The 24,015-nt window shown below is 47.7% G+C and overlaps 1 protein-coding gene across 3 annotated transcripts in view; it reads right to left on the bottom strand.

The window, feature by feature from the left end:
- The window catches only part of KDM5B (lysine demethylase 5B), a 220,018-nt gene that overhangs the window by 119,713 nt on the left and 76,290 nt on the right, over window positions 1–24,015 (bottom strand). For all 3 annotated transcript variants that reach the window (XM_063954821.1, XM_063954823.1, XM_063954822.1), the window contains exons 3-4: window positions 5,722–5,844; window positions 4,858–5,028 (exon numbers count right to left, since the gene is read on the bottom strand). In XM_063954821.1, the coding sequence (XP_063810891.1) occupies window positions 4,858–5,028; window positions 5,722–5,844 (294 nt within the window). The remainder of the gene's footprint in view (window positions 1–4,857; window positions 5,029–5,721; window positions 5,845–24,015) is intronic.

Raw genomic sequence — 24,015 nt, 5'->3', positions numbered from 1 at the left:
CTAGAGCGTCCACAGCTATCGCCTGAGGGTCCCTTGACCTGGCGCAATATCTTTTTAACTTTTTGTTGAGGCGGGACGCCATCATGTCCACCTGTGGTTTTTCCCAACGGTTTACCAGCATCTGGAAAACTTCTGGATGAAGTCCCCACTCTCCCGGGTGGAGGTCGTATCTGCTGAGGAAGTCTGCTTCCCAGTTGTCCACTCCCGGAATGAACACTGCTGACAGTGCTAGTACATGATTCTCCGCCCATCTGAGAATTCTTGTGGCTTCTGCCATCGCCATCCTGCTTCTTGTGCCTCCCTGTCGATTTACATGGGCGACTGCCGTGATGTTGTCTGACTGGATCAGCACCGGCTGGTGTAGGAGCAGGGATTTTGCTTGACTTAGGGCATTGTAGATGGCCCTTAGTTCCAGAATATTTATGTGAAGGGAAGTCTCCTGACTCGACCATAGTCCTTGGAAGTTTCTTCCCTGTGTGACTGCCCCCCAGCCTCGAAGGCTGGCATCCGTGGTCACCAGGACCCAGTCCTGTATGCCGAACCTGCGGCCCTCTAGAAGATGGGCACTCTGCAGCCACCACAGTAGAGACACCCTGGTTCTTGGAGACAGGGTTATTAAGCGATGCATCTGAAGATGCGATCCGGACCACTGGTCCAACAGGTCCCACTGAAAGATTCTGGCATGGAACCTGCCGAAGGGAATTGCTTCGTAAGAAGCTACCATCTTTCCCAGGACCCGCGTGCAGTGATGCACCGATACCTGTTTTGGTTTCAGGAGGTCTCTGACTAGAGATGACAACTCCCTGGCTTTCTCCTCCGGGAGAAACTTTTTTCTGGACTGTATCCAGAATCATACCCAGGAACAGTAGCCGTGTCGTCGGAACCAGCTGTGACTTTTGGATATTCAGAATCCAGCCGTGCTGGTGCAGCACCTCCTAAGATAGTGCTACTCCCACCAACAACTGTTCCTTGGACCTCGCCTTTATTAGGAGATCGTCCAAGTACGGGATAATTAAAACTCCCTTTTTTCGAAGGAGTATCATCATTTCCGCCATAACCTTGGTAAATACCCTCGGTGTCGTGGACAGTCCAAACGGCAGCGTCTGGAATTGGTAATGGCAATCCTGTACCACAAATCTGAGGTACTCCTGGTGAGGATGGTAAATGGGGACATGCAAGTAAGCATCCTTGATGTCCAGGGATACCATGTAATCCCCCTCGTCCAGGCTTGCAATAACCGCCCTGAGCGATTCCATCTTGAACTTGAATTTTTTTTATGTATGTGTTCAAGGATTTAAAATTTAAAATGGGTCTCACCGAACCGTCCGGTTTCGGTACCACAAATAGTGTGGAATAGTAACCCCGGCCTTGTTGAAGTAGGGATACCTTGATTAACACCTGCTGGTGAATTGCCGCTAGCACCGCCTCCCTGTCTGAGGGAGCAATCGGCAAGGCAGATTTTAGGAACCGGTGGGGTGGAGACGCCTCGAATTCTAGTTTGTACCCCTGAGATACTATTTGAAGGATCCAGGGATCCACCTGTGAGCGAGCCCACTGATTGCTGAAATTCTTGAGGCGGCCCCCCACCGTACCTGGATCCGCCTGTGGAGCCCCACAGTCATGCGGCGGACTTGGAAGAAGAAGCGGGGGAGGACTTTTGCTCCTGGGAACCTGCTGTTTGTTGCAGCCTTTTTCCCCTACCTCTGCCTCTGGACAGAAAAGACCCGCCTTTTCCACGCCTGTTTTTCTGGGTCCGAAAGGACTGAACCTGATAAAACGGCGCCTTCTTAGGCTGTGAGGGGACATGGGGTAAAAATGCTGACTTCCCAGACGTTGCTGTGGAAACTAGGTCCGAGAGACCATCCCCAAATAATTCCTCACCCTTATATGGCAAAACTTCCATGTGCCTTTTAGAATCTGCATCTCCTGTCCACTGGCGAGTCCATAAGCCTCTCCTAGCAGAAATGGACAATGCACTTACTTTAGATGCCAGTCGGCAGATTTCCCTCTGTGCATCTCTCATATATAAGACTGAGTCTTTGATATGGTCTATGGTTAGCAGGATCGTGTCTCTGTCTAATGTGTCAATATTTTCTGACAGTTTATCTGACCACGCAGCGGCAGCACTGCACATCCATGCTGACGCAATAGCTGGCCTAAGTATAATGCCTGAGTGTGTATATAGACTTCAGGATCGCCTCCTGCTTTCTATCAGCAGGTTCCTTGAGGGCGGCCGTATCCGGAAATGGTAGTGCCACCTTTTTAGACAAACGTGTGAGCGCTTTATCCACCCTAGGAGGTGTTTCCCAACGTGACCTATCCTCTGGCGGGAAAGGGAACGCCATTAGTACCTTCTTAGGAATTACCAATTTTTTATCAGGGAAAGCCCACGCTTCTTCACACACCATTTAATTCATCTGATGGGGGAAAAACTACAGGTAGTTTTTTCTCCCCAAACATAATACCCTTTTTAGTGGTACCTGTATTTATATCAGAAATGTGTAACACCTCTTTCATTGCCTCAATCATGCAGTGAATGGCCTTAGTGGGCATCAGGTTAGACTCATCGTCGTCGTCACTGGTATCAGTGTCGACATCTGAGTCTGCGGTCTGAGGTAGCGGGCGTTTTAGAGCCCCTGATGACCTGTGCGACGCCTGGACAGGCACGAGCTGAGAAGTCGGCTGTCCCACATTTGGCATGTCGTCAAATTTCTTATGTAAGGAGTCTATACGTGCACTCATTTCTTTCCATAAGCTCAACCACTCAGGTGTCTGCCCCACAGGGGGTGACATCCCTTCTAAAGGCATCTGCTCCGTCTCCACATCATTATCCTCATCAAACATGTCGACACAGCCGTACCGACACACCGCACACACACAGGGAATGCTCCAACAGAGGACAGGACCCACAAAAGCCCTTTGGGGGGACAGAGTGAGAGTATGCCAGCACACACCAGAGCGCTATATAATGCAGGGACTAACTGAGTTATGTCCCCTATAGCTGCTTTTTCTATATAATTGTATACTGCGCCTAAATTTAGTGCCCCCCCTCTCTTTTTTACCCTTTTCTGTAGTGTAGACTGCAGGGGAGAGCCAGGGAGCTTCCTTCCAGCGGATCTGTGAAGGAGAAATGGCGCCAGTGTGCTGAGGGAGATAGCTCCGCCCCTTTTCCGCTGACTATTCTCCCGCTTTTTCCTATATTCTGGCAGGGGTATTTTCCACATATATAGCCTCTGGGGCTATATATTGTGGTATTTTTGCCAGCCAAGGTGTTATTATTGCTTCTCAGGGCGCCCCCCCCCAGCGCCCTGCACCCTCAGTGACCGGAGTGTGAAGTGTGTGTGAGGAGCAATGGCGCACAGCTGCAGTGCTGTGCGCTACCTTGGTGAAGACTGATGTCTTCTGCCGCCGATTTTCCGGACCTCTTCTTGCTTCTGGCTCTGTAAGGGGGACGGCGGCGCGGCTCCGGGACCGAACACCAAGGCTGGGCCTGCGGTCGATCCCTCTGGAGCTAATGGTGTCCAGTAGCCTAAGAAGCCCAAGCTGGCTGCAAGCAGGCAGGTTCGCTTCTTCTCCCCTTAGTCCCTCGCTGCAGTGAGCCTGTTGCCAGCAGGTCTCACTGTAAAATAAAAAAACCTAATTTCTATCTTTCTTTCTAAAGGCTCAGGAGAGCCCCTAGTGTGCATCCAACCTCGGCCGGGCACAAAATCTAACTGAGGCTTGGAGGAGGGTCATAGTGGGAGGAGCCAGTGCACACCAGGTAGTCATAAATCTTTCTAGAGTGCCCAGCCTCTTTCGGAGCCCGCTATTCCCCATGGTCCTTACGGAGTTCCCAGCATCCACTAGGACGTCAGAGAAAAAAAAATGCATTGCAAAAACAACCACCAAATTACTGATAATCAAACAACTAAATAAGATGTTTTACTATCAATTCCGGTGGCAAAAAAATGTGAGCACTCATACTAACTCCATATTGGATCCATTTTGTGGCATCACTGCACCTGATTGGCTCTCATAACAATCGCTCATATTGGTCAGCTTTGAATTGAAGAAATCCCCTCTTTTTACATACAGTCTCCTTATCTTTATTTAACTATAATTTTTTTAATGTAATAAAGATAATTCATTGTGGTGAATTGCATTATATTGTGTATAAAATTATCTTTTCAGTGATATAAACCTTCATAGGATTTTCTTTAAAAATAAAACTGCGTTTCTACACAATTAAACCCTAAAAATACACATTTTCCAAAGTTTCCACAATTTTGGCCGCCAGTGTAATTAGTACTCATACTGGACAAGTTTCTGCAGAATTTGCTACAGTGTACAACGTAAAGTGGCTTAGTCCCTACCAAATGGTTAGAGAAAAGGATAGCATGGATCTAATCCCATGATTGCAAATCAAAGTAACAGAGAAAAGATAGTGCTGGTGGGATTACAGAAGTGTGCGAGCTTTCAGTGTGGGTCAGGATACCAAAAAAAAACAAAAAAAAGGGCATAACATGAATAGGAGACAAAATAATTGTTCTCCAATACATTGGGGCAATTAAATTATGAGCGCCCGAGATCAGGCGGAGGGTGCTGTGAGCAGAAATACAAGCAGCTGTTCATGCCCGAATGGAGCAACAACTGAATTGCTCCATTGGGCACTCAACACTGACAGGAGCTGTTGCAAACAACTCCACCCATTGTGCAAGTTTTGCGAAATTCTATAAAACTGGTCACCCTAAAAGACAAAAAAAATAAAAAATTACGAGTATGTGCAGTTTTCTATCACATATAGTGCTAACGTAGACGCATGGTTGTGTATAAAACATAACTTATCAGCTGTGTTCTCCTGTATATGATAAAACTCACCAGCAAGCTAGCTCCGGCCTGAAACAAGTTGAAAGGGTAAAGTATGCGCTCATAATGACCTCGGATGTGAGACCCAACAGCTTTTCCAGGAGAGAAGCCCATTTTTGTAGCGATCTTAGTCCATTTTCTGTCTCTGCAGACCACATCAAAGCCACCTCCTTCAGCCACCAACTTCAGTGAAAGAGAAAATACAATAAAAAAGAAAAAAAAGAAATTAAAATAAAAATGGAAAAAGCTATGTCACAATACATGTTAAGAGGTTACAGCTTTCAGATACCACACATGGATCCCAACTCTACTTATAATTCATTAAGAAAACTGCTTGAAATGCCAACCAGCAGCTGACTTTCCTTAGGCGTAGTCGGCATTTACCAACTACACCAAATGGCCTTCTTGCCAAGCAGTTAAAGCCCAGATTTATCAAGCCTTGGAGAGTGATAAACTGCACAATGATAAAGTACCAACCAATCAGTACCTGTCATTTCTCAAACACAGGCCCAAATGTATGAAGCCTTAACAAAAGAAATCAGAGACACATAAGGAGTGATAAATGACCAGCCAATACATTAGGGCCACAGCCTGTGAAATTTAAGTTAGGAGCGGATTGGCTGGTACTTGATCACTGTGCAATTTATCACTCTCTAAGGCTTGATAAATCTGGGCCTTGGTGTGAAGTAGCCAGGCTAGAGACCTGTGCACTTGGCGAATGAGAAACAAACACGCAACAACTGGATGACAGTCACTTTGGACCACCTCCTGTCTTATAAAAGATAATCAAAAAAGAAAAGATATATAATCAAAATAACAGTCAATAAATTGCAATTAAAGTTTTAAATAAGGGCAGAGTCAGATATTTATTCTAACCTTGTTTAGTTGAAACAAGTCCAATATTTTTCGTTCAACATGAGGTATTTTCAGAGTACATCCCTGCAATTCCCAAAATTTGGCAATCTGATCCAAGAAGTTCAACTTAACTCTTGTCTGAGCCTGAGGAAACAGAATAAGGAACAAGGTCATCTAACTTATTTTTCACATTGATGTAGTGGGAACATTTAGTAGGCCAAAACTTTTTAAACCATATACAGAAATATGAAAGACACTGTATAATTTAGAGTGTATGTCAATGCTGAGAAAATAAATACATGCAGTCACTTGTGAAATCCCTGCTTCATATGCTAACCAGTAATTTCTTAAAACTTGCACATGGATTTCAACATCCGTTCATTAGAAAATTTAGTATATACCAATACATGGCCAAAATATGTGGACAACAGATCACACCCATATGTTAAATATCTTTTTCCAAACCATGTGCAATTAGAATTTGTTGGTCCCCCTACATCTTTGTATCTATAACTCCCTCCCCCTCATCAGTGAAGGCCTAGATTTTGTAAACATGGTTGCAGGGTTTCGCATCCATTCTGCCACAAATGCAATAGTGAGGTTGAGCACCTATGGTAGATGATAAAGCCAGGACACAGTTATCGTTCCATTTAATGTTAAAAGTGTTTTATAGGACTGTGGTTAGATTTCTGTACAGGCCAGGCAAGTTGTAGATCAAACTCTGCAAACCATTATCTTTGTGCACGGTATATTATCATGCTGACACAGAGAAGCACTTTCCCTATATTGCCACATGTTAAAGCACACAATTCTCTAGAATGTCATTGGTGCTTGAGGGGGAGGGGGAGGGGGAGGGGGAGGGGGGGGGGGGGGAGATCAGGCCAAACATAAACAGCCCCAAATCACAATTCCTCCTCCACCAAACTTTCCATTTGGGCAGGATGCGTCCTCCTGGCATCAGTCAAACCCAGATTTGCTGCCAGAGACTGCCAGATGGTGAACCACCACTCCTCATTGAAGAGAGCACGTGTCCACTTCTTCATAGTCCAATGGTATTGTGTTTTATACCGCTCTTGCTGATGTTTGACATTGCGCATGGTGAGTTCAGGGGCTTGTCTGCTGGTTGCTTGGCTAAGGAAACGCAATACATGAAGCGCCTGGAGAACAGTTCTTGTGCAGACATCGCATCCAAAAGCAGTTTAGAACTCTGTAGTGAGCACTGCAAGAATTTTCACATGCTTTAGCACTAGATGGACCTGTTCTGTGAGTTTGTGTGACCTACCGCTTAGGGCAGAGCGGTTATTACTCCTTTGAGTCTCCACTTCATAATACTAGCAATTACGATGGACTGGGACAACTCTAATAGGGCCGAAAATATATTTTATAACTGTATGCCCATTATGAAAAAGCATTACTAGATTGGATCCACTTTTGTCATATCCATACATTAATATGAAGGTTTTAATATCTGCACATTTATCTTTGTGTGAATACAGTGTACACTATATTTCTACTCTGTACACCTTCACCAAAAGAGAAAATTCCTAATATTTATGAACCTGAAACCAATCAAGGTAAATTAAATGGCCAAACACTAATTAGAAGGGGGTGTACACAATACCCCTTGCCAATATACCCACAGCAGGCACACTGCACCCGGCCTGAGCTGCATACACTGAACCCAGCTATACACAGTATATGCCCTCAGCGGAGTCCATCAGACGCGGGGGCACCGCGCTCTCCGACTTAGCGGGTGAGTCCCCACGCGGCCCGCTGCCTATCGCGGGACCCGCGATACCTCTGCCTCACCCCTGCAAACAGCGGCTTGTCCGGGGACGGCGACACAGGACTCCCGGGCCTTCTGCGCCACAGCACCCTGCGCCGCATACTCGGGGAACCCCGCGCTCTGGAGGTGCTCCTCGCTCCCTACGACAACCTGCCCGGACCTTTACGGGCTTACAAAACAGGATTGCGGCCTATCCTCCGTCACACACGCCTGGCTGCCCCCCTCACCAACTGAGGTGGCCGCTCCCTGGGAGCCAACGTTCACTCGGCCACCCTGAGCCCGGCAGATAACCGCAAAGATAACAGCGGTCCTACATTACGGGTGTATAGATAGCCTTTATTCCGCCTGCCCACCGCAGGAACGGTCAGCAAGTGTGATCTGCACTCTACTACCAAACCAAACTCCCTTCCCCGCTAGCTGAGCCTCATGGAGCTCATGGCTCCTTAAGCATAACGACCACGAAGTGACAGGGGGCTCTGCCGTGCATATTGCATTATTCTAACACGTTGATACGAGACGCCTCATCTACAATGTCACAAAAGAACCGCAAGAACTATCAGATACCTAAAGCTAGTGTCCTGCGTGCTTGGGAGAGGGCCGGCTCCTCCACCCGGAGCTCGCCTTCAACTGATCAATCCTTTGATCCTGCTAACATCGCCACCTCCAGCAGCCCACTGACCACTCAAGATGTCGTGGCTATCGTTACGAAAACGATCCAGTCAGAAATGAGATCGGTTTTAACTGAGTTTAGATCTGAAATAGCCGACTTGGGCTCCCGCACGGATACACTTGAGCGCAAAGTGGACGACGTCTGCCAATTTCAAACGGTGGTGGAGCAGGAACTTTTGGATATTCGGGCAGATATGGAAGCGTACAAAGAACAACTAGAGGATATGGACAACCGCAACCGTCGGAATAACATCCGAGTCCGCAACATACCTGAAAGTGTGGCTTCTAGCTCTCTCCCCGAGTATCTGGAGAACATTTTTTTTGCAACTAACGCCGGATGTCCCCGAGGCCCTTCTCCAGCTGGACCGTGCCCACAGGGCTCTCCGCCCTAGACCGCCTCCGACCCAACCGCCACGTGACGTAATTATACGTTTTCATTACTACACCACCAAAGAGCGAGTCATGCTGGCGGCTAGAGGACTACCGACGGTCTCTTATGCCGGCTCCCAGCTACAGCTGTTCCAGGACCTCGCCCCCTCCACCCTCAAAAAGCGCAGAGACCTAGCCCACATCACCAAAGTTCTCCGAGCCCATTCCATAAAATACAAATGGGGCTTCCCCTTCCTACTGCAAGTGACGCAGAACGGAAAGACCTTCACAGTCAAGACCCCAACACAAGGAGCTGACCTACTTAAAACTTTTGGCATTTTTGAAGATCTCCCTGAATTAACCCAAGATCAGATGTCGCCCTTAATCTCAAGCCCAAGGGCCCCGGCCCCGGAGTGGTCTTCTACTTGAATGCTCTCAGGCACCCCATGATGCAATCCTTGTTAAATGTGATATTTATAATTTCTGAATGCTTTAATCTGCATGCTTTAATACCTCGGTTTGCTACGTATTCACATGTGTTTTTTCAGGCCCTCCGCGTGGCCGACTGGCTGTGACGCCATGGGCGATGCTGTCCACTTGGCTACGCGTGAGTGTCAAGTTGTTTCTTTTTTATTTCTATAGTTTGTTTTCATGTTTGTTCATGTTGGCCCATGATTAGCATGGTGCTCATTTGTTACTGTTCATAATCTCCTGGTAAGACTGATGTTGGTTTAGTACTTGATATCACTGCATGCTTTATCCTTCTCCCTCATTATGTCTATACCGCTCACACTACTCCTATCTATCTGAATAATGCGATTCTCCTAGCTCCCTCTATTCCCCCTGTCACTTGGTCGTTCCTGTTACAACCTCTCCCTCCCCTATGCTCCTCCTTACCCTACTTATCGTTCTGTCACAAAGCCACGTCCCCCCCCCGAAGGATACGCCAGGACGGCGTCTTTCCTTTTAGTGTTAAACCTGGCCTTTCTACAGGAAAAGGTTCTCCCCCTCTGTATTCTCATACAGACTCTTTCCCCTTCTCTCTCCTCCTCTATTCCTCCTTTCCATCCCCATGGTCGGACCGGTCCCATCCCGCCCCTCTGTTTGCGTCGCCCACAGTTCTTCCCACCATGACCCTGAAAATTATATTGGTTAATGCTAACGGCCTTAACTCTCCCACCAAACGAGCCACGGCCATCCAATTCTTTAACAGACAAAAGTCTGATGTGGTACTAATTCAGGAGACCCATTTTAAACCCCCACACCCCTCTATGTACTGCAAACAATTTCCACATGTCTATTATTCAAACATGCCTACCAAACGAAGGGGAACCGCTATTATGATCCGTCGAGGCCTCCCTAGAACTGTTCACGACACTGTCTCGGACCCCCAGGGCCGTTACGTTATCCTTTCATGTTCCTGTAACCAAGCTCCTCTGATCTTGGCCTCCATATATGTCCCTAATGCGCAGCAGGGTTCTTTATTTACAGCCTTTTTTGACAGCCTATCCCGCCTTCCTACGGGCATGACTATAATTGGTGGAGACTGCAATGTCACATTGGATCCACTCCATGACAGATCTCGCCCCGCCTCTACCGCTTCTACTCCCGCCAAACTGGCCAAGCGTCTACAAGCACATTAATCACTTTATAACCTGTATGACGGTTGGAGGACTTTGTACCCCTCAGCGAAGGGTTTCACTCACTACTCCCCACCTCACGACCTCTATACCCGTATAGATTATATGTTCGTTGACCGGGACACTACCCGTAAACTCCTCAGTGCCCAGACACTCCCTATCTCCTGGTCGGATCACTCTGCTGTTCTGCTCGAGATCTCATCCTCCTCACCCCTCCCCACCAGATTCTGGCGACTAAATGAATCTCTCCTGCTTAAAAAATGCACCGTAGCTGATATTGCCACCGCCTTAGCTAACTATTATGCGGAAAATGCGACTCCAGACGTCCCTCCCTCCCTAATATGGGAAGCACATAAGGCCACCATCCGAGGCTACCTTATAAGCCTTTCGGCTGCCCAAAAGAAAACTGAAGCCAAACGGATCCGAGTCTTAGAATCAGAACTTGCCGCCTTGACCCTTCTGCATCAGCACCGCCCCAGAAAGAAAACGTATTCCAAACTCCTAGCAGTTAAGGGTCAGCTATCCCAAATCCTCACCAAAAAGGCAGTCAAGGCACTCTTATGGGCACGTCAGAGGTTCTACGAGAAATCAGATAAGGCTGACACTCTACTAGCCCAAAAACTAAGAGCGAAATGCACTCAAAATCGCATTGTATCCCTGCGCTGTGCAGACGGGTCCGCCACGTTTGACCTATCACGAATGGCCGCCCAATTTCGGGATTATTATACATCCTTGTACAATCTCCCTTCCACTTTAGATACTGATCATGTCTCTAAACTCCGAGACTATCTATCCGCTTGCAAACTCCCTAAGCTTTCCGACTCGGACATATTGACACTCAATGCCCCCATTTCCACAGAGGAAATCTCAGTGGCCATTCAGCAGCTACGCCGCACCGCAGCCCCGGGCCCTGATGGCTTTACCGCTTTATATTATAAAAAATTTACAACCTCTTTACTCCCCATGCTCCAATCTCTGTTTAACGCAATCCTGGACGGGGACTCATTCGACGCAGCCACCACTAGGGCCAATCTTATCCTCATTCCGAAACCCGACAGGGACCCGCTGGAGATGAAGAACTATCGACCCATCTCGCTCCTGAATGTGGACCTAAAGCTCTTCGCCAAAATCTTGGCTAACAGACTTGCTCCATTCTTACCCTCCCTCATTCACCCCGACCAGGTCGGTTTCATTCCCTCCAGACAGGCCGCAGATAACACTAGGCGTCTCATTGACATCATCCAATTGGCACAAGACAAGTCTCTCCCGACGCTAGTCGTGGCCCTCGACGCAGAAAAGGCCTTCGACAGGGTGGCCTGGCCATTCCTACAACAGACACTCCTAAATATGGGCTTGCATGGCGCCTTTTACAAAAGGCGTTACATCGCTGTATCAGAATCCCTCAGCCTCCATTTTAATTAATGGCCTTTCTTCCGACCCTCTTCCCATACGTAACGGCACTCGACAGGGCTGCCCCCTTTCCCCCCTACTCTTCGCCCTCATTATGGAACCGTTGGCAGCTAGAATTAGGCTGAACCGTAACATATCTGGTATCATGTCGGGAGCTCACAATCACAAAATTGCTCTATATGCCGATGACGATGACGTCATTCTCACCCTGACTGACCCACCTGCCTCCCTCCCTCCCACATCTGATGGAGGAGATAGCTACGTACAGCCGGTTTTCAAATTACAACATTAACTCAGACAAAACCGAAATATTGGCCCTACATGTCGCGGACCCAGATCTTCGGCTCCTACAGGCCGCCTTCCCATGTGCTTGGCGGGCTGATAAACTCAAATACCTGGGCATCTATCTTACTAAGTCCTACTCTGGTCTCTATGCAGCCAACTTTCCCAGACTCTTAACCTCTATTAAACACGATATGACAAAGTGGAATAAATACATTCTGTCCTGGTTTGGATGGATGACAGCCGTTAAGATGACACTACTGCCCCGTCTGTTATATCTGTGGCAAACTCTTCCCATCCACGTCCCCACCTCAATCCTTAAAAATCTCCAAGCAGACCTTACCAGATTTATCTGGGCAGGGCGAAAGCCCAGAGTAAAGCTGAGAATCCTCCAAAAGCATCGTCTAGAGGGGGGTCTAGGAGTTCCTGATCTCCTTAAATACTATAGAGCTGCTCACCTAACCACATGTGTCCTTTGGCACGATAATCCTGGACACAGAATCTGGACGCATCTGGAGGCTACCACACTCCACAGATATTCCCCCTACAGCCTGCTCTGGTGTCGACCGAATAGCCGTCCCCCCGCTTCCTCGCTGTTGCCCACAGTGAAATTTACCCTTGCCATATGGGACCTTTGCTCACGTCTTTACCGGCTACGTTCCTTCCACCCTCTACTCACCCCTCTATGGAACAACCGGCATTCCCGCCAGGGGAGAACCACTTAGCTTTTGATTCCTGGACCAACCGTAACACACTCTTCCTTTTGGACATTGCTCCGCTACATACATTCCCCACGTTTGACGACTTACAATCCCGTTTCTCGCTCCCACGCTCAACCTTTTATCAATTCTTGCAGATACGCCACTTTTTTGCCTCTACCCCCGGAACACCGCCCGTGGGAGGTAAATCGAGCTTTGAATCCCTCTGCTGCACCTGCCGATCAACTAAAGGCTTACTCTCAACTATATGCCAAATCTTGTTAGCTCACAACTCACCCCTGAAGGAACCCCACGAAGTAGCATGGGAACGGGAGGTGGGTGAAACCCTGACGTCAGATGAGTGGTCTAAGATTAGGCAGGAAATTTCCACGAGCTCCATTTCGGTCCGAATTAAAGAAAATGCCTACAAATTATATTATCGTTGGTACCTGGTACCATCGCGTCTCCATTCAATTTACCCCTCCTGCTCGGATAGCTGTTGGCGTCAGTGTGGCCAGCGAGGAACCCTGCTGCATATTTGGTGGAACTGCCCGCAAATTAAGGGATATTGGACTAGGGTCCATAGACTTATTTTTAAGGTCCTTGGATTGACGATCCCGATGTCACCTCTCTATTCCCTGCTCTCTCGCCCAATACCTCACACCCTTCGCCACCAACAGAAGCTAATTAAGCATATCCTAAACACGGCCAAATGCCAAATTGCTGCTAACTGGAAATCCCTGTCACCCCCCACAACCCCTGCTACCATTAATGCTATATGGCAAACTTATAAGGCTGGAACGTATTACAGCGGTTCTCCGGGACACCCCAGATAACTTTGCCACTACGTGGTCACCCTGGACGTCACACTTCGGTGCTGAACCTCCGCTAACTACCATATAAGATAATTGGAATCATCACAATACCCTATCCAACTAGGGATAATCTGACGCACTGCCCAGGCGGATGGGACCGCCCGACCATTCCTCCCTTACCTCCCTTCCCAATCCTCCCTCCCCCCTTTTCTCTTCTTACCTCTTTTCTCTTCTACTTCTATTGTTAAGTTTACTCTCTGCTCCTCTTTATAAAGCTATAATGCTCCATTAAGAGTTATTCCTTCGCCCTTAGCTATGGTACATACCAAACGCATAACACTATCTATTGACAGCTCTCTATACATAGGCATGCATGCCTGTTTGATTCTTCACTCACTCACTGTTGTACATAGATAGATATTCTGCCACTGCTATTCAACAGTTAACTGCGATTTGTGCCAATGTGTGATACCTGCAATGTATACCTTACGAATATCTTGTTAAAAGTATAAAATTCAATAAAAACTTTTTCTCAAAAAAAAAAAGAAGGGGGTGTACACACATTAGAGATGTGCCGTCTGTATTTACTTGTTTTTTTCTGCTAAACTAGCACAAATTCAGATTTATCCTATTGGCTATCCAGAACACTTGAGCAGATAGCAACTCAATGAAACCATGCATGGAAACATAGCAACAGAGTTTGAGGACAGATAAACACCACTTGGCCCATCTAGTCTGCTTCTAACCATATTGTTACTGCAAACCTTACTTAATGCTTATTTCTTTTTTTTTTTTTTTTTAAACACTGTTTATTGAAGTTTTTTCAGAAATACATTGGAGGAAGGGTGTGGGAAAGACAGAAGGGAAGAGGGAAAGGGGGGGAGGGGGGGGATACAGCAATGCAAGCATTTGTTATTCATTTTGTTAGTATATTAGAAACCGAATGTCAACGGAGGGGGGCATTTGAAGTGTGCCAACCATGGGGACCAGACCTCAGTGAAGGTTTCCGCCCTGCTTTCTATTATGCTAGAGAGGAACTCCATGTGATATGTATCCCATACAGCCGCAATCACCGCCGCAATGGAGGGGATTGTAAGCGATTTCCAGTGGAAGGCAATCTTACATTTCAGTGCGGTCGCAATGTGCCAAATGAGTCTTTGTTTAGGTTTTGGAATACCGGGGCGGGGCCTTGGAAAGATGAAGAAAGTAGGGGAGAAGGGCACCGTTACTCCGGTGATTCGTAATATCAAATTCCGAATGGCTTTCCAGCGCGGTGTTATCCGGGGACAATCCCAGAATATATGGAGCAGGGTTCCCTCTGACCCACAATTCCTCCAACATCTGTCCGATGCTGAAGGGAATATTCTACTCAGACGGGATGGCACCAAGTACCATCGAACGTAAATTTTAAACAAATTTTCTCTATGTCTGATTGAGGTCGCTGAGGATACAAGATTTTGTTTAATTTGTTCCCAGGTGTCTGGTTCTAGGTGGTCCTGTAATTCAGATTCCCAGGCTATTTCATGAGGGGTCTTTGTGGGTAGATCATGAGTGAGCATGAGACGGTAGATAGATGACAGAAGGCCCCTTGAAGGAGATCGCAGCAAGCATAATGATTCAAGAGGTGAGCGTGTTAAGGAACTATGTGAATGTAAGTATGCAATGTGAAAACTACGGAGTTGTAGATATTGGAAAAAGCAGTGTGGAGGTAGATTATATTTACTCTGAAAATCGGAGAAGGCTGGGAAAGAGCGAGATGGTGCTATGTCATTAATGAACAGTAGGTCGTGCATCTGCCAGTGTTGGAAAGTGTGAGTGAGCCGTCCCTCGGGGAACATCGGGTTGTTCCAAAGGGGTGCCAGAGCGGGGGGGGGGAGGACAATAAGGAGAAAGTCTTAGTGAGTCTGTCCCAAAGTGTGACCGTAAATAATATTGACGGGAAATTAGCGCTTTCTGGTGGTCTATCAGTTCGTGGGATCCAGAGGAGGGTGGAGATGGATCTCATACGGACGAGTTCGGATTCCAATTGAACCCATCTACGTGACGTTGTCTGAGAGTGCCAAAAGACGGCCTGAGAAAGGTGGGCCGCGTAATAATATAATTTGATGTTAGGTACTCCAAGTCCACCCTCTCTGTTCCTGTTGTAGAGTGTCTTGAAGCGAACCCGGGGTCTTTTACCTGACCACAGGAAGTGTGAAAATTTCTTCTGTAAATCTGCGAACACCTTTGAGGGTATTCGTATCGGAAGTGCCTGGAATAAATATAGGAGACGAGGCAAAATGTTCATTTTCAGGGCGTTGGCTCGTCCGGACCAAGAAATATATTGACCTGACCATTTCTGCAGATCTCTAGTAACGTTATGAATGAGTTCAGGGTAGTTGGCTTTAAATAGTTGGGAGTGTTGTCTAGTGAGGTTAACGCCTAAGTATTTTAGGTGAGATTTCTTCCAATCAAACTTGAAATTACTGTGCAGAGATATCTTTAATTGGGCGTGGAGATGAAAGTCTAGCACCTCTGTTTTAGTGTCGTTAATTTTAAAGTTTGAAATGAATCCAAATTCTTGTATAACGTGTAGGAGGTTTGGGAGGGAGATGTGGGGGTTTGAGAGGGTAAGCAGGATATCGTCTGCATATAGGGAGATCTTAAACTGAGAGGATCCAATTGTAATCCCTGAGATATCCGGGCTGTCGCGGATCCTCGATGCCAGTGGTTCCATCATCAGCGCGAAGATTAAAGGGTGACAGAGGGCAGCCCTGTCTTGTACCATTCGCAATCGTGAATGGAGGAGACAGTTGGCCATTTACTAGGACGCTGGCTGAAGGGGAGGAGTAAAGGGATTCAATGCCCGTGAGGAACCGGCCCATGAATCCAAAGCGTCGGAGTGTGCGATCCATATATGTCCATGATATGCGATCGAACGCCTTTTCGGCGTCTAAACCCATCGCTAAGGAGGGAATTGCGGAGGCGTCTGCAAAGTGTAGGGTATCAATAGCTCTTCTGATGTTATCAAACGCTTGCCTGCCTGGGATGAATCCGACCTGGTCCGGGTGGACCAAAGAGGCAATCATCACCGCAAGGCGATTAGCGAGTATTTTTGCGAATAACTTCAGGTCTGAGTTCAGTAATGATATCGGGCGGTAGCTACTACACTCCGTGGGATCGCGGCCGGGCTTGGGGATGACAACTATTTCTGCTCTAGTGGTGGCGTTGTCGAAAGGCGTACCAGCCAAGATAGCATTGAACAATAACGTCAGGGCCGGGGTCAGTGTTCCACTGAATTTTTTATAGTATAGGGCCGGTAGACCATCTGGGCCGGGAGCTGAGGAATTCCTCAGTGTTTTAATTGTGAGATCAACTTCTTCAGAGGAAATTTCCTGATTAAGTGAGTCTATCTGAGGCTGAGATAAGGTTGGGAGGGAGCAAGAGGAGAGGAAACTATCTATACGTTTTTGTAGACTGGTGGGGTCCTCCGGGGTGGGGAGATTGTATAGGGATTGATAATATTTCCTGAAGCAATGGGCAATTTGTTGGGGGTCGTATGTCACTTTGTGCTGTTGGTCTTTTAGGGAGAGGATCCTATTTCTCTGTTTGCGGGCCCGTAGGCGAGAGGCCAAGAGGGAGTCCGCCTTGTCACCCTTAGAATAAAATTTGTGTTGTAGCCATCGCATGGTCTTAGCCGCTTTGGCCGACAGAATTTGATATAACTGGCCTTTAAGAGCCAGGAGTTTGTTATAAATCGTGCGTTTGGGGGTACGCTGGTGTCGAACTGTGAGTTCTTTAATTTGGTTCTCGAGATCCGCGACCTCCCGGAGGTCCTTCAGTTTTTGCGCTTTTGTTAGGGAGATGAAGTGACCTCGAATGGAAGCTTTATGTGCTTCCCATATTATTGCAGGTGAAATCTCGTCAGTGGTATTTAGAGTGAAGAATTCTTTCAAGACTTCAGTAGTCTGGGTAAGATATTCTTTTTTCAATAGGAGGGCCGTGTTCAATCTCCATCGGAAAGTTGTGGGGGGTGCAGGGGAGGAGTCAATGGTCAGGGACACTGCTAAGTGATCTGACCATACCACCGGGGAAGTTGAAGTTCTGACCAAACCCTGCACTGTGGAGGAGTCTACCAAGAATAGATCTATTCTGGAGTGTAACTTGTGGGGGACTGAGTAGTGAGTGTACGTTCGTTCACATGGATGTAGTACTCTCCAGGCGTCGTATAGGCCCGAAGATGTTATGTAGTCTGTCAGTCGTCTGGATTCTCTGATTGTCGATGGGCTGGGGTTACTGGATTGGGTGCGGTCCCATATTAGATCTGGTACTGCATTAAAATCTCCACCAACGACCACTCGTCCCTTTGTTATTTTTTCCAGTTGAGGGCGGAAGTCGCTGAGGAAGGAACCCTGCTCCATATTGGGGGAGTAAATTGAGGCCACAGTTAAGAAAGAGTTTCCAAGTTGAAGTACTACTATATTGAAGCGGCCCTTGGGGTCTGAAAAGGAGCTCTCAACAGCGCAATGGAGTGAAGCGCGGAGTAGAATGGCGGTACCTTTACGTTTTTGGGGGGAGGTGGAGTAGAAGGCCTGGGGGTAAGCTCTCGAGGCAAGGGAGGGGTGTATCGATTTGAAATGTGTTTCTTGTAAAAGAATTATGTCCGCCCCCTGTTTTTTAAAATATTGGATGGCCATAGTACGCTTTTGGGGGGAGTTGAGTCCGTTGACATTCAGTGACACAATTTTAAGAGTCATGGGGGGTTCCAGAGCCGATTTCGGCTTAGGGAGGGACTAACCCTCGCGGGGGTAGCGCAGAGCTGTGTGGGGGGGATGTGGGCGGGACGGGAAAAGCTGGGAGAACAAAACAAGGGAGATTGGGGCCTTGCGGCCAACCGAGTATCCGGGTATGGTCGTAGTCTTAAAGACACGACGTTCAACACCTCTGACGGACTCCATCCGTATGGGAGGGAGGTCCGGTGTTGTGGGGGCGAGACCTGGGGGTGACCAGAGGAACGCCTGGTGTCAGTTGAGCATAGCAACACAAAAAGGGTTGATATGAACTTGAGCATGGGGGGGGGGGTAGTCTGCACGGCAGGGAGGGGGATACACCCCAATATCTTTTAGGTAGGGTCTGATTGAACCGTAGGAGTCGGTGGGTTATCCCAACGACTGCTTGGTCTTGGTGTTAGGAAAAGTGTTACCCTGGCGTATACAGTTGAAATATCACAGCCTAAGATTTGAACAAGGGTGAACTTAAACCTGGAACCGTTAATGGAAATAAACATTCCTTAAGCATACAAGCGAACGCGTCATTGTGCCATCGCCGGGCGCCCGGGCGAGGCCACCCCGGGGCACCCCGCCGCCCAATCCGCAACGCCGTCAACTCAGGGCGTCGGGAAGACGGTCCGCAGGGGGGCCCGGCGGGGGGCCCCGCCCCGGCGCCCGGCGAGACCAACAGACAAACATCAACATTTATACAGATAATGATTCCAAAACATTAATCTTATGGAAAGGAAAACCTTCTGTTCATCCCTGGACTAGAAATCCTGGGAAATCAGCGGGCGGTCGACCACTCAGCTTGTGGGGGGGTTCTCGACTTTGGGTTATCTGTTGGGTCCGAAGAAGATTCAGGGGGAGAGGTCGAGAACAGTCCCAGTCGTCTTAGTACGGACAGTCCATCATCGGGGTTCTTAACTGAGTGGGTTCGGCCGTTGAACGTGAACTGTAGGGCGAATGGGAATCCCCACCTGTAGAGGATCTGGCGGTTACGTAAGGCTTTAGTGACGGGTAACATTTCTCTCCATTTTTTGAGGGTGGAGGGAGCAAGGTCTTGGAAAACAAGGAGATTTAATCCCTTGTATGGGATAGCCGGGGTGCCTCGGCAAGCATTGAGCACTTTCGTTTTGACGTGGAAAAAGTGCATGCGGAGGATAATATCTCTAGGTGGTTGATCTGGAGGTGGTTTTGCGCGGAGGGCTCTGTGCGCTCGATCCAACAAAAATTGGTCGTCCGAGAGATCCGGGAGTAGCTGCTGAAAGAGGCCCATGAGGAATTCCGGCAGTGTAGGGGTGTCCACAGACTCGGGTACATTGCGTATTCGCAAATTATTTCTGCGCGAGCGATTTTCCAGGTCCTCTACTTGTTCGCGTATGAGGTCGACTTCCGATCGCAGTTCCGAGACCTCTCGGGTGACCACATCCTGGTAATTGCAGATGTCGTCGGTCTTGCGCTCTAACGCGTCGGTGCGGGACCCCAGGGAGGACATTTCTGTCTTAAGTTCTTGGATAGCTGCGCGCAGTTCAACTCTGAATGTGGTCGCTATGCGCTGCACTAAAGAGTCGTATGGATCCACATCGACCATAAGGGCTGAGTCAGATCTAGCCGGAGAGGATCCCGTATCTTGTGTGTTTCCGGGTGAGACCGGGTTTTGATTCGTATTTTTGCCTCGCTTGGGGCCGAAGAATGCCGCTGAGTCACCCGGGGGTGCTTTACGGTTCCTGTTAGACATGATCCTTTTGATCTAGGATGACGCTGCGCAGGTGTATAGGGGAAAATCAAAAACTGTGAAGTGGATGGGGTGTTATCCCGTGCCGTGCAGCCGAAGGGAGGTGAATTACATATACATCCCGAAGGTTTTTTTCAGAGTATAGGAGACCGCATAGGTGGAGGCGTCAGCCACAGGGATCTGTTCAGATAGGTGTCCAGGCCACGGCTGCAGGGTTGCTTTTAATATAGGTGACCCCGGGATCGGAGTATATGATAGTGAGTGAGGATTCCGAGATAGTTCAATCAGGAGTGCCTGAGGATCCAAGATGGCCGCCGTGGTACATGCAGGCCTGCAGAATCACTGATTAAATGTTGCCCCAGTGCCTTTTGGGCTGTGTGGCCCCGTCTGGTGGGTGACTGGGGGGTTGGGATTGGAAGTGGAGCAGTGTGGGGAAGCGGAGGGTACGCTGGGCGCCGCTGTGGGACCCGTTTCCGACTCTTCTTGGGCCTGGAGATCGCCGTCGGGGAGGTGTGAAAATCGAGGCCCTGGTCTCTCAGCCGTGTAGGCCCCGATTCCGCCTGAGGTGTGCAGACCTCCTGGACTTGCCCCGTGCACGGGGGGGTGTCTGTAGCTGTGTGTAGAGTCGGGTGGGAAGGTAAGAGGCTGCAGGGGTGCCGGCAAGCAGTGAGGGGACTTACTTGTGTGAGGGCCGCCGGGCGTCCGTCCGGTCCGTTTCCGGCCTTCTATCTCCGGGTCCCCGGGTAGATGGGTCTCTAGAAGTGCTTGGCCGGCCTTGGGTGGGTCCTCCTCAGCTGCTGGCAGCGGGTACTTCAGGATACGGGCCCCGGAACGAGTCCGAGAAGCGGTCCGTGGGTTCCTGGAGCCTTCCTCGGGGAAGCCCGAAAATCGAGGTCCCGGCTTCGTTTGAGCTGTAGGCCGCAATCCGCAGGAGCAGTGAAAACTGCTCCCCGATTCTGCGGCTCCTTTAGGGACTCTGCAGGGGGGCCTGGGGAAACAGTGAGGGTCGTTGTGTGCCCAGGGGGGCTTGCAGGAGGGGTCAGATTACTTTTATTCACAGGTAGTTAGAGGAGCTCAGTAACTCTGCTTCTGACTCCATTCACAGCCAGGCCACGCCCCCAATGCTTATTTCTTTTTAAAGATATCCTTGTCTATCCCATGCATGTTTAAATTGCTCTACTGTCTTAGCCTCTACCACCTCTGACTGGAGGCTATTCCACTTGGCCACTACTTTTACGGTGAAATAATTTTGAATCAAATTTCCCCTGAACCTACCTTCCTCCAGTCTCAGTGCATTTCCTAGTGTTCCACTACTACTCTTCCTTTGAAAAATATTTTCCCCCCCCATACCTTGTTAAAACGCTTTATATAGTTTCTATCACGTCCCCTCTTTCCCTTCTCTGCTCTAATTTATATATACTAAGATATTTTAGTGTTTCTGGGTATGTTTTGTGATTGAGGCCATGCACCATTTTAGTTGCCCTTCTTTGTACCATTTCTAATGTATTAATATCCTACTTAATATTTGGCCTCCAGAACTGAACACCGTATTCTAGATGAGGCTGTACCATTGACCTATACGGTGGCATTATTACTTCTTTCTTTCCGCTGCCGATTCCTCTCCCAATGCAACCAAGCATCTAACTAGCCTTTCTCATGCTTACCTGTCTTTAAGTCACCTGAAATAGTGACTCCTAGATCCCTTTCCTCCTCAGCAGTTTCCAGTATAGTGTCATTAATATTAGATTTAACCTTTGGATTTTGAGACCCAAGTGCATGATTTAGCATTTTTTGACATTAAACTGTAAGGCCCACATTCTTGCTCATTCCTCTAGTCTACCTAGATCATTAATTTGTTTTACCCCACCTGGTGTGTCTATCTTGTTGCATACCTTTGTGTCATCTGCAAAAAAGCATACTTTACCTTCAATACCATTTGCAATGTCACCAATAGAGATATTTAAAAGCACTGGCCCAAGTACAGATTCCTGGGGTACTCCACTGGTAAACATTTCCCTCCTGTGAATGCACTCCATTTACCACAACTTTTTCTATCTTGCAACCAAGATCTTATCCATTCAGCCATCTTCATATGCAATCACAAGCTTTCAAATGTATTTAGCAGTCTGCTATGTGGGCCAGTGTCAAAAGCCTTACTAAAGTCTAGACAAGCTTTATCTACAGCCCCACACTTATCTATTACTTTAGTCACACAATCAGGAGAGTCAATTAAGATTTGTTTGACATGATCTTCCGTCAGTAAATCCAGATGAATTTGAGATAATATACAACTTTTTATTTTAAGAGTATTTCCATCAATTTCCCTACTACTGATGTAAGGTCAGTAGTTGCTTGCATCTTCCTTGCTTCCATTTTTGTACAGACGTAGTGAAGAGGTTAGGTTTTGTGTAAACAGTATGGTTCCATCTTGTACTGTGTCAACAGTTCAGCATTATGATAGTGGTATAATGGTGTGGCAAGTGCTTCGTATACATTACACTAGGCACCTTAATACCAAGTATTAATTTTATAATTACTGTAGTATTGCCTACTATAGTATTTGTTACTGGCCATGTGCATCCCTTTATGTCCACAAGCTACCCATCTTTCAAATGTCTACTTCCAGCAAAATAGCATGCCATGCAACAAAGCATAAACCATCTTTAACTGGTTCTATGAACACTTTCCAAAGAAGTTCGAACAAACATGAGTACAAAAGTACTCCAATGGCCTCCACAGTCAGCATATCTCAATCCAATAGTTATTTTTTGGATTGTGGTGATACAGGAGGTTAGCAGCATGAATGGGCAGCCAAAATATCTGCAGCAACTACGTGATGATGTCACGGCAATATTGACCAGAATCTGTAAGGAATGTCTCCAGCTCCTTCGGTCCTATGCTACAAATAATTCAGGCTGTTCTAGGGGCAAAAGGGAGTCCTACCAAGTACTAGAGAGATGTACCTAATAAAGTAGCCACAGAGTGCATATATGTATTAAAAAAAAAAATGCAATACATGTTATATAAGCTTATTTGAGAGAAAGGATTTTAATACCTACCGGTAAATCCTTTTCTCCTAGTCCGTAGAGGATGCTGGGGACACTTCAAGAACCATGGGGTATAGACGGGATCCGCAGGAGACATGGGCACTTTAAGACTTTCAAAGTGGTGTGACCTGGCTCTTCCCTCTATGCCCCTCCTCCAGACTCCAGTTTAGGGAACTGTGCCCAGGGAGACGGACATTTCGAGGAAAGAATTTATTGTTAAATCACGGTGAGCATCTTACCAGCTCACACCTCAAACATGCTGCCGAACGTGGCATTCCATAGAACACCAGCCAACGACAAGAAGAATATGCAGCAATATGCTGACAGAAACCGTAACACAACCTGTGTTTAACTGCAACCAATAACTGCAGATACAGTACGCACTGGGACGGGCGCCCAGCATCCTCTACGGACTAAGAGAAAAGGATTTACCGGTAGATATTAAAATCCTATTTTCGAATACGTCCTAGAGGATGCTGGGGATGCTTCAAGAACCATGGGGTTATACCAAAGCTCTAAAACCAGGCGGGAGAGTGCAGACGACTCTGCAGCACCGAATGACCAACTTTAGGTCCACGGTATCAAAACCGTGAAAATTTAAGCAAACAGGCATTTTTTTTTTTCATTTTTTTTTTTAAAACTGCTTGGCAAAGTTGCATTGCCGATACCCCCCAGTCCACCGGTCCGGATGAACCCACCTTTCTAGTAAAATGGGTCTTCACGTAATTCGATAACGGCAATCTTGCCGTGGATGAGTATGCTGAATCATACCATAGATCCAGTACGCAACGGTCTGCTCGTAAGCAAGACACCCAATTATGTTAGGAGCAAACAGGCCCACACAGCCTGTGTTCCTAAACGGAACCATCCTGGCGACACAAATTTTCAAAAAACTGACCACATGCAGAGGCTTTTGACTCAGCGAAGGTGTTAGTAGCCACCGGCACCACCACAGGTTGGTACATTTGGAAGAAAGAACACCTTCGTAGGAATTGTTGACGCGTTAACAAATCAGCTCCATCTTCATGGAAGATCAAACAAGGTCTGCTGTGAGCCCAGGTCGCTAAGTCAGACACTCGCCTTACATCTGTCAAGGCCAACCTGATGACCACT

Source organism: Pseudophryne corroboree, chromosome 2, assembly GCF_028390025.1.
Source record: "Pseudophryne corroboree isolate aPseCor3 chromosome 2, aPseCor3.hap2, whole genome shotgun sequence".
In the NCBI taxonomy this organism is placed as follows: Eukaryota; Metazoa; Chordata; class Amphibia; order Anura; family Myobatrachidae; genus Pseudophryne; species Pseudophryne corroboree.
This window is presented reverse-complemented; position numbering and strand designations above follow the sequence as displayed.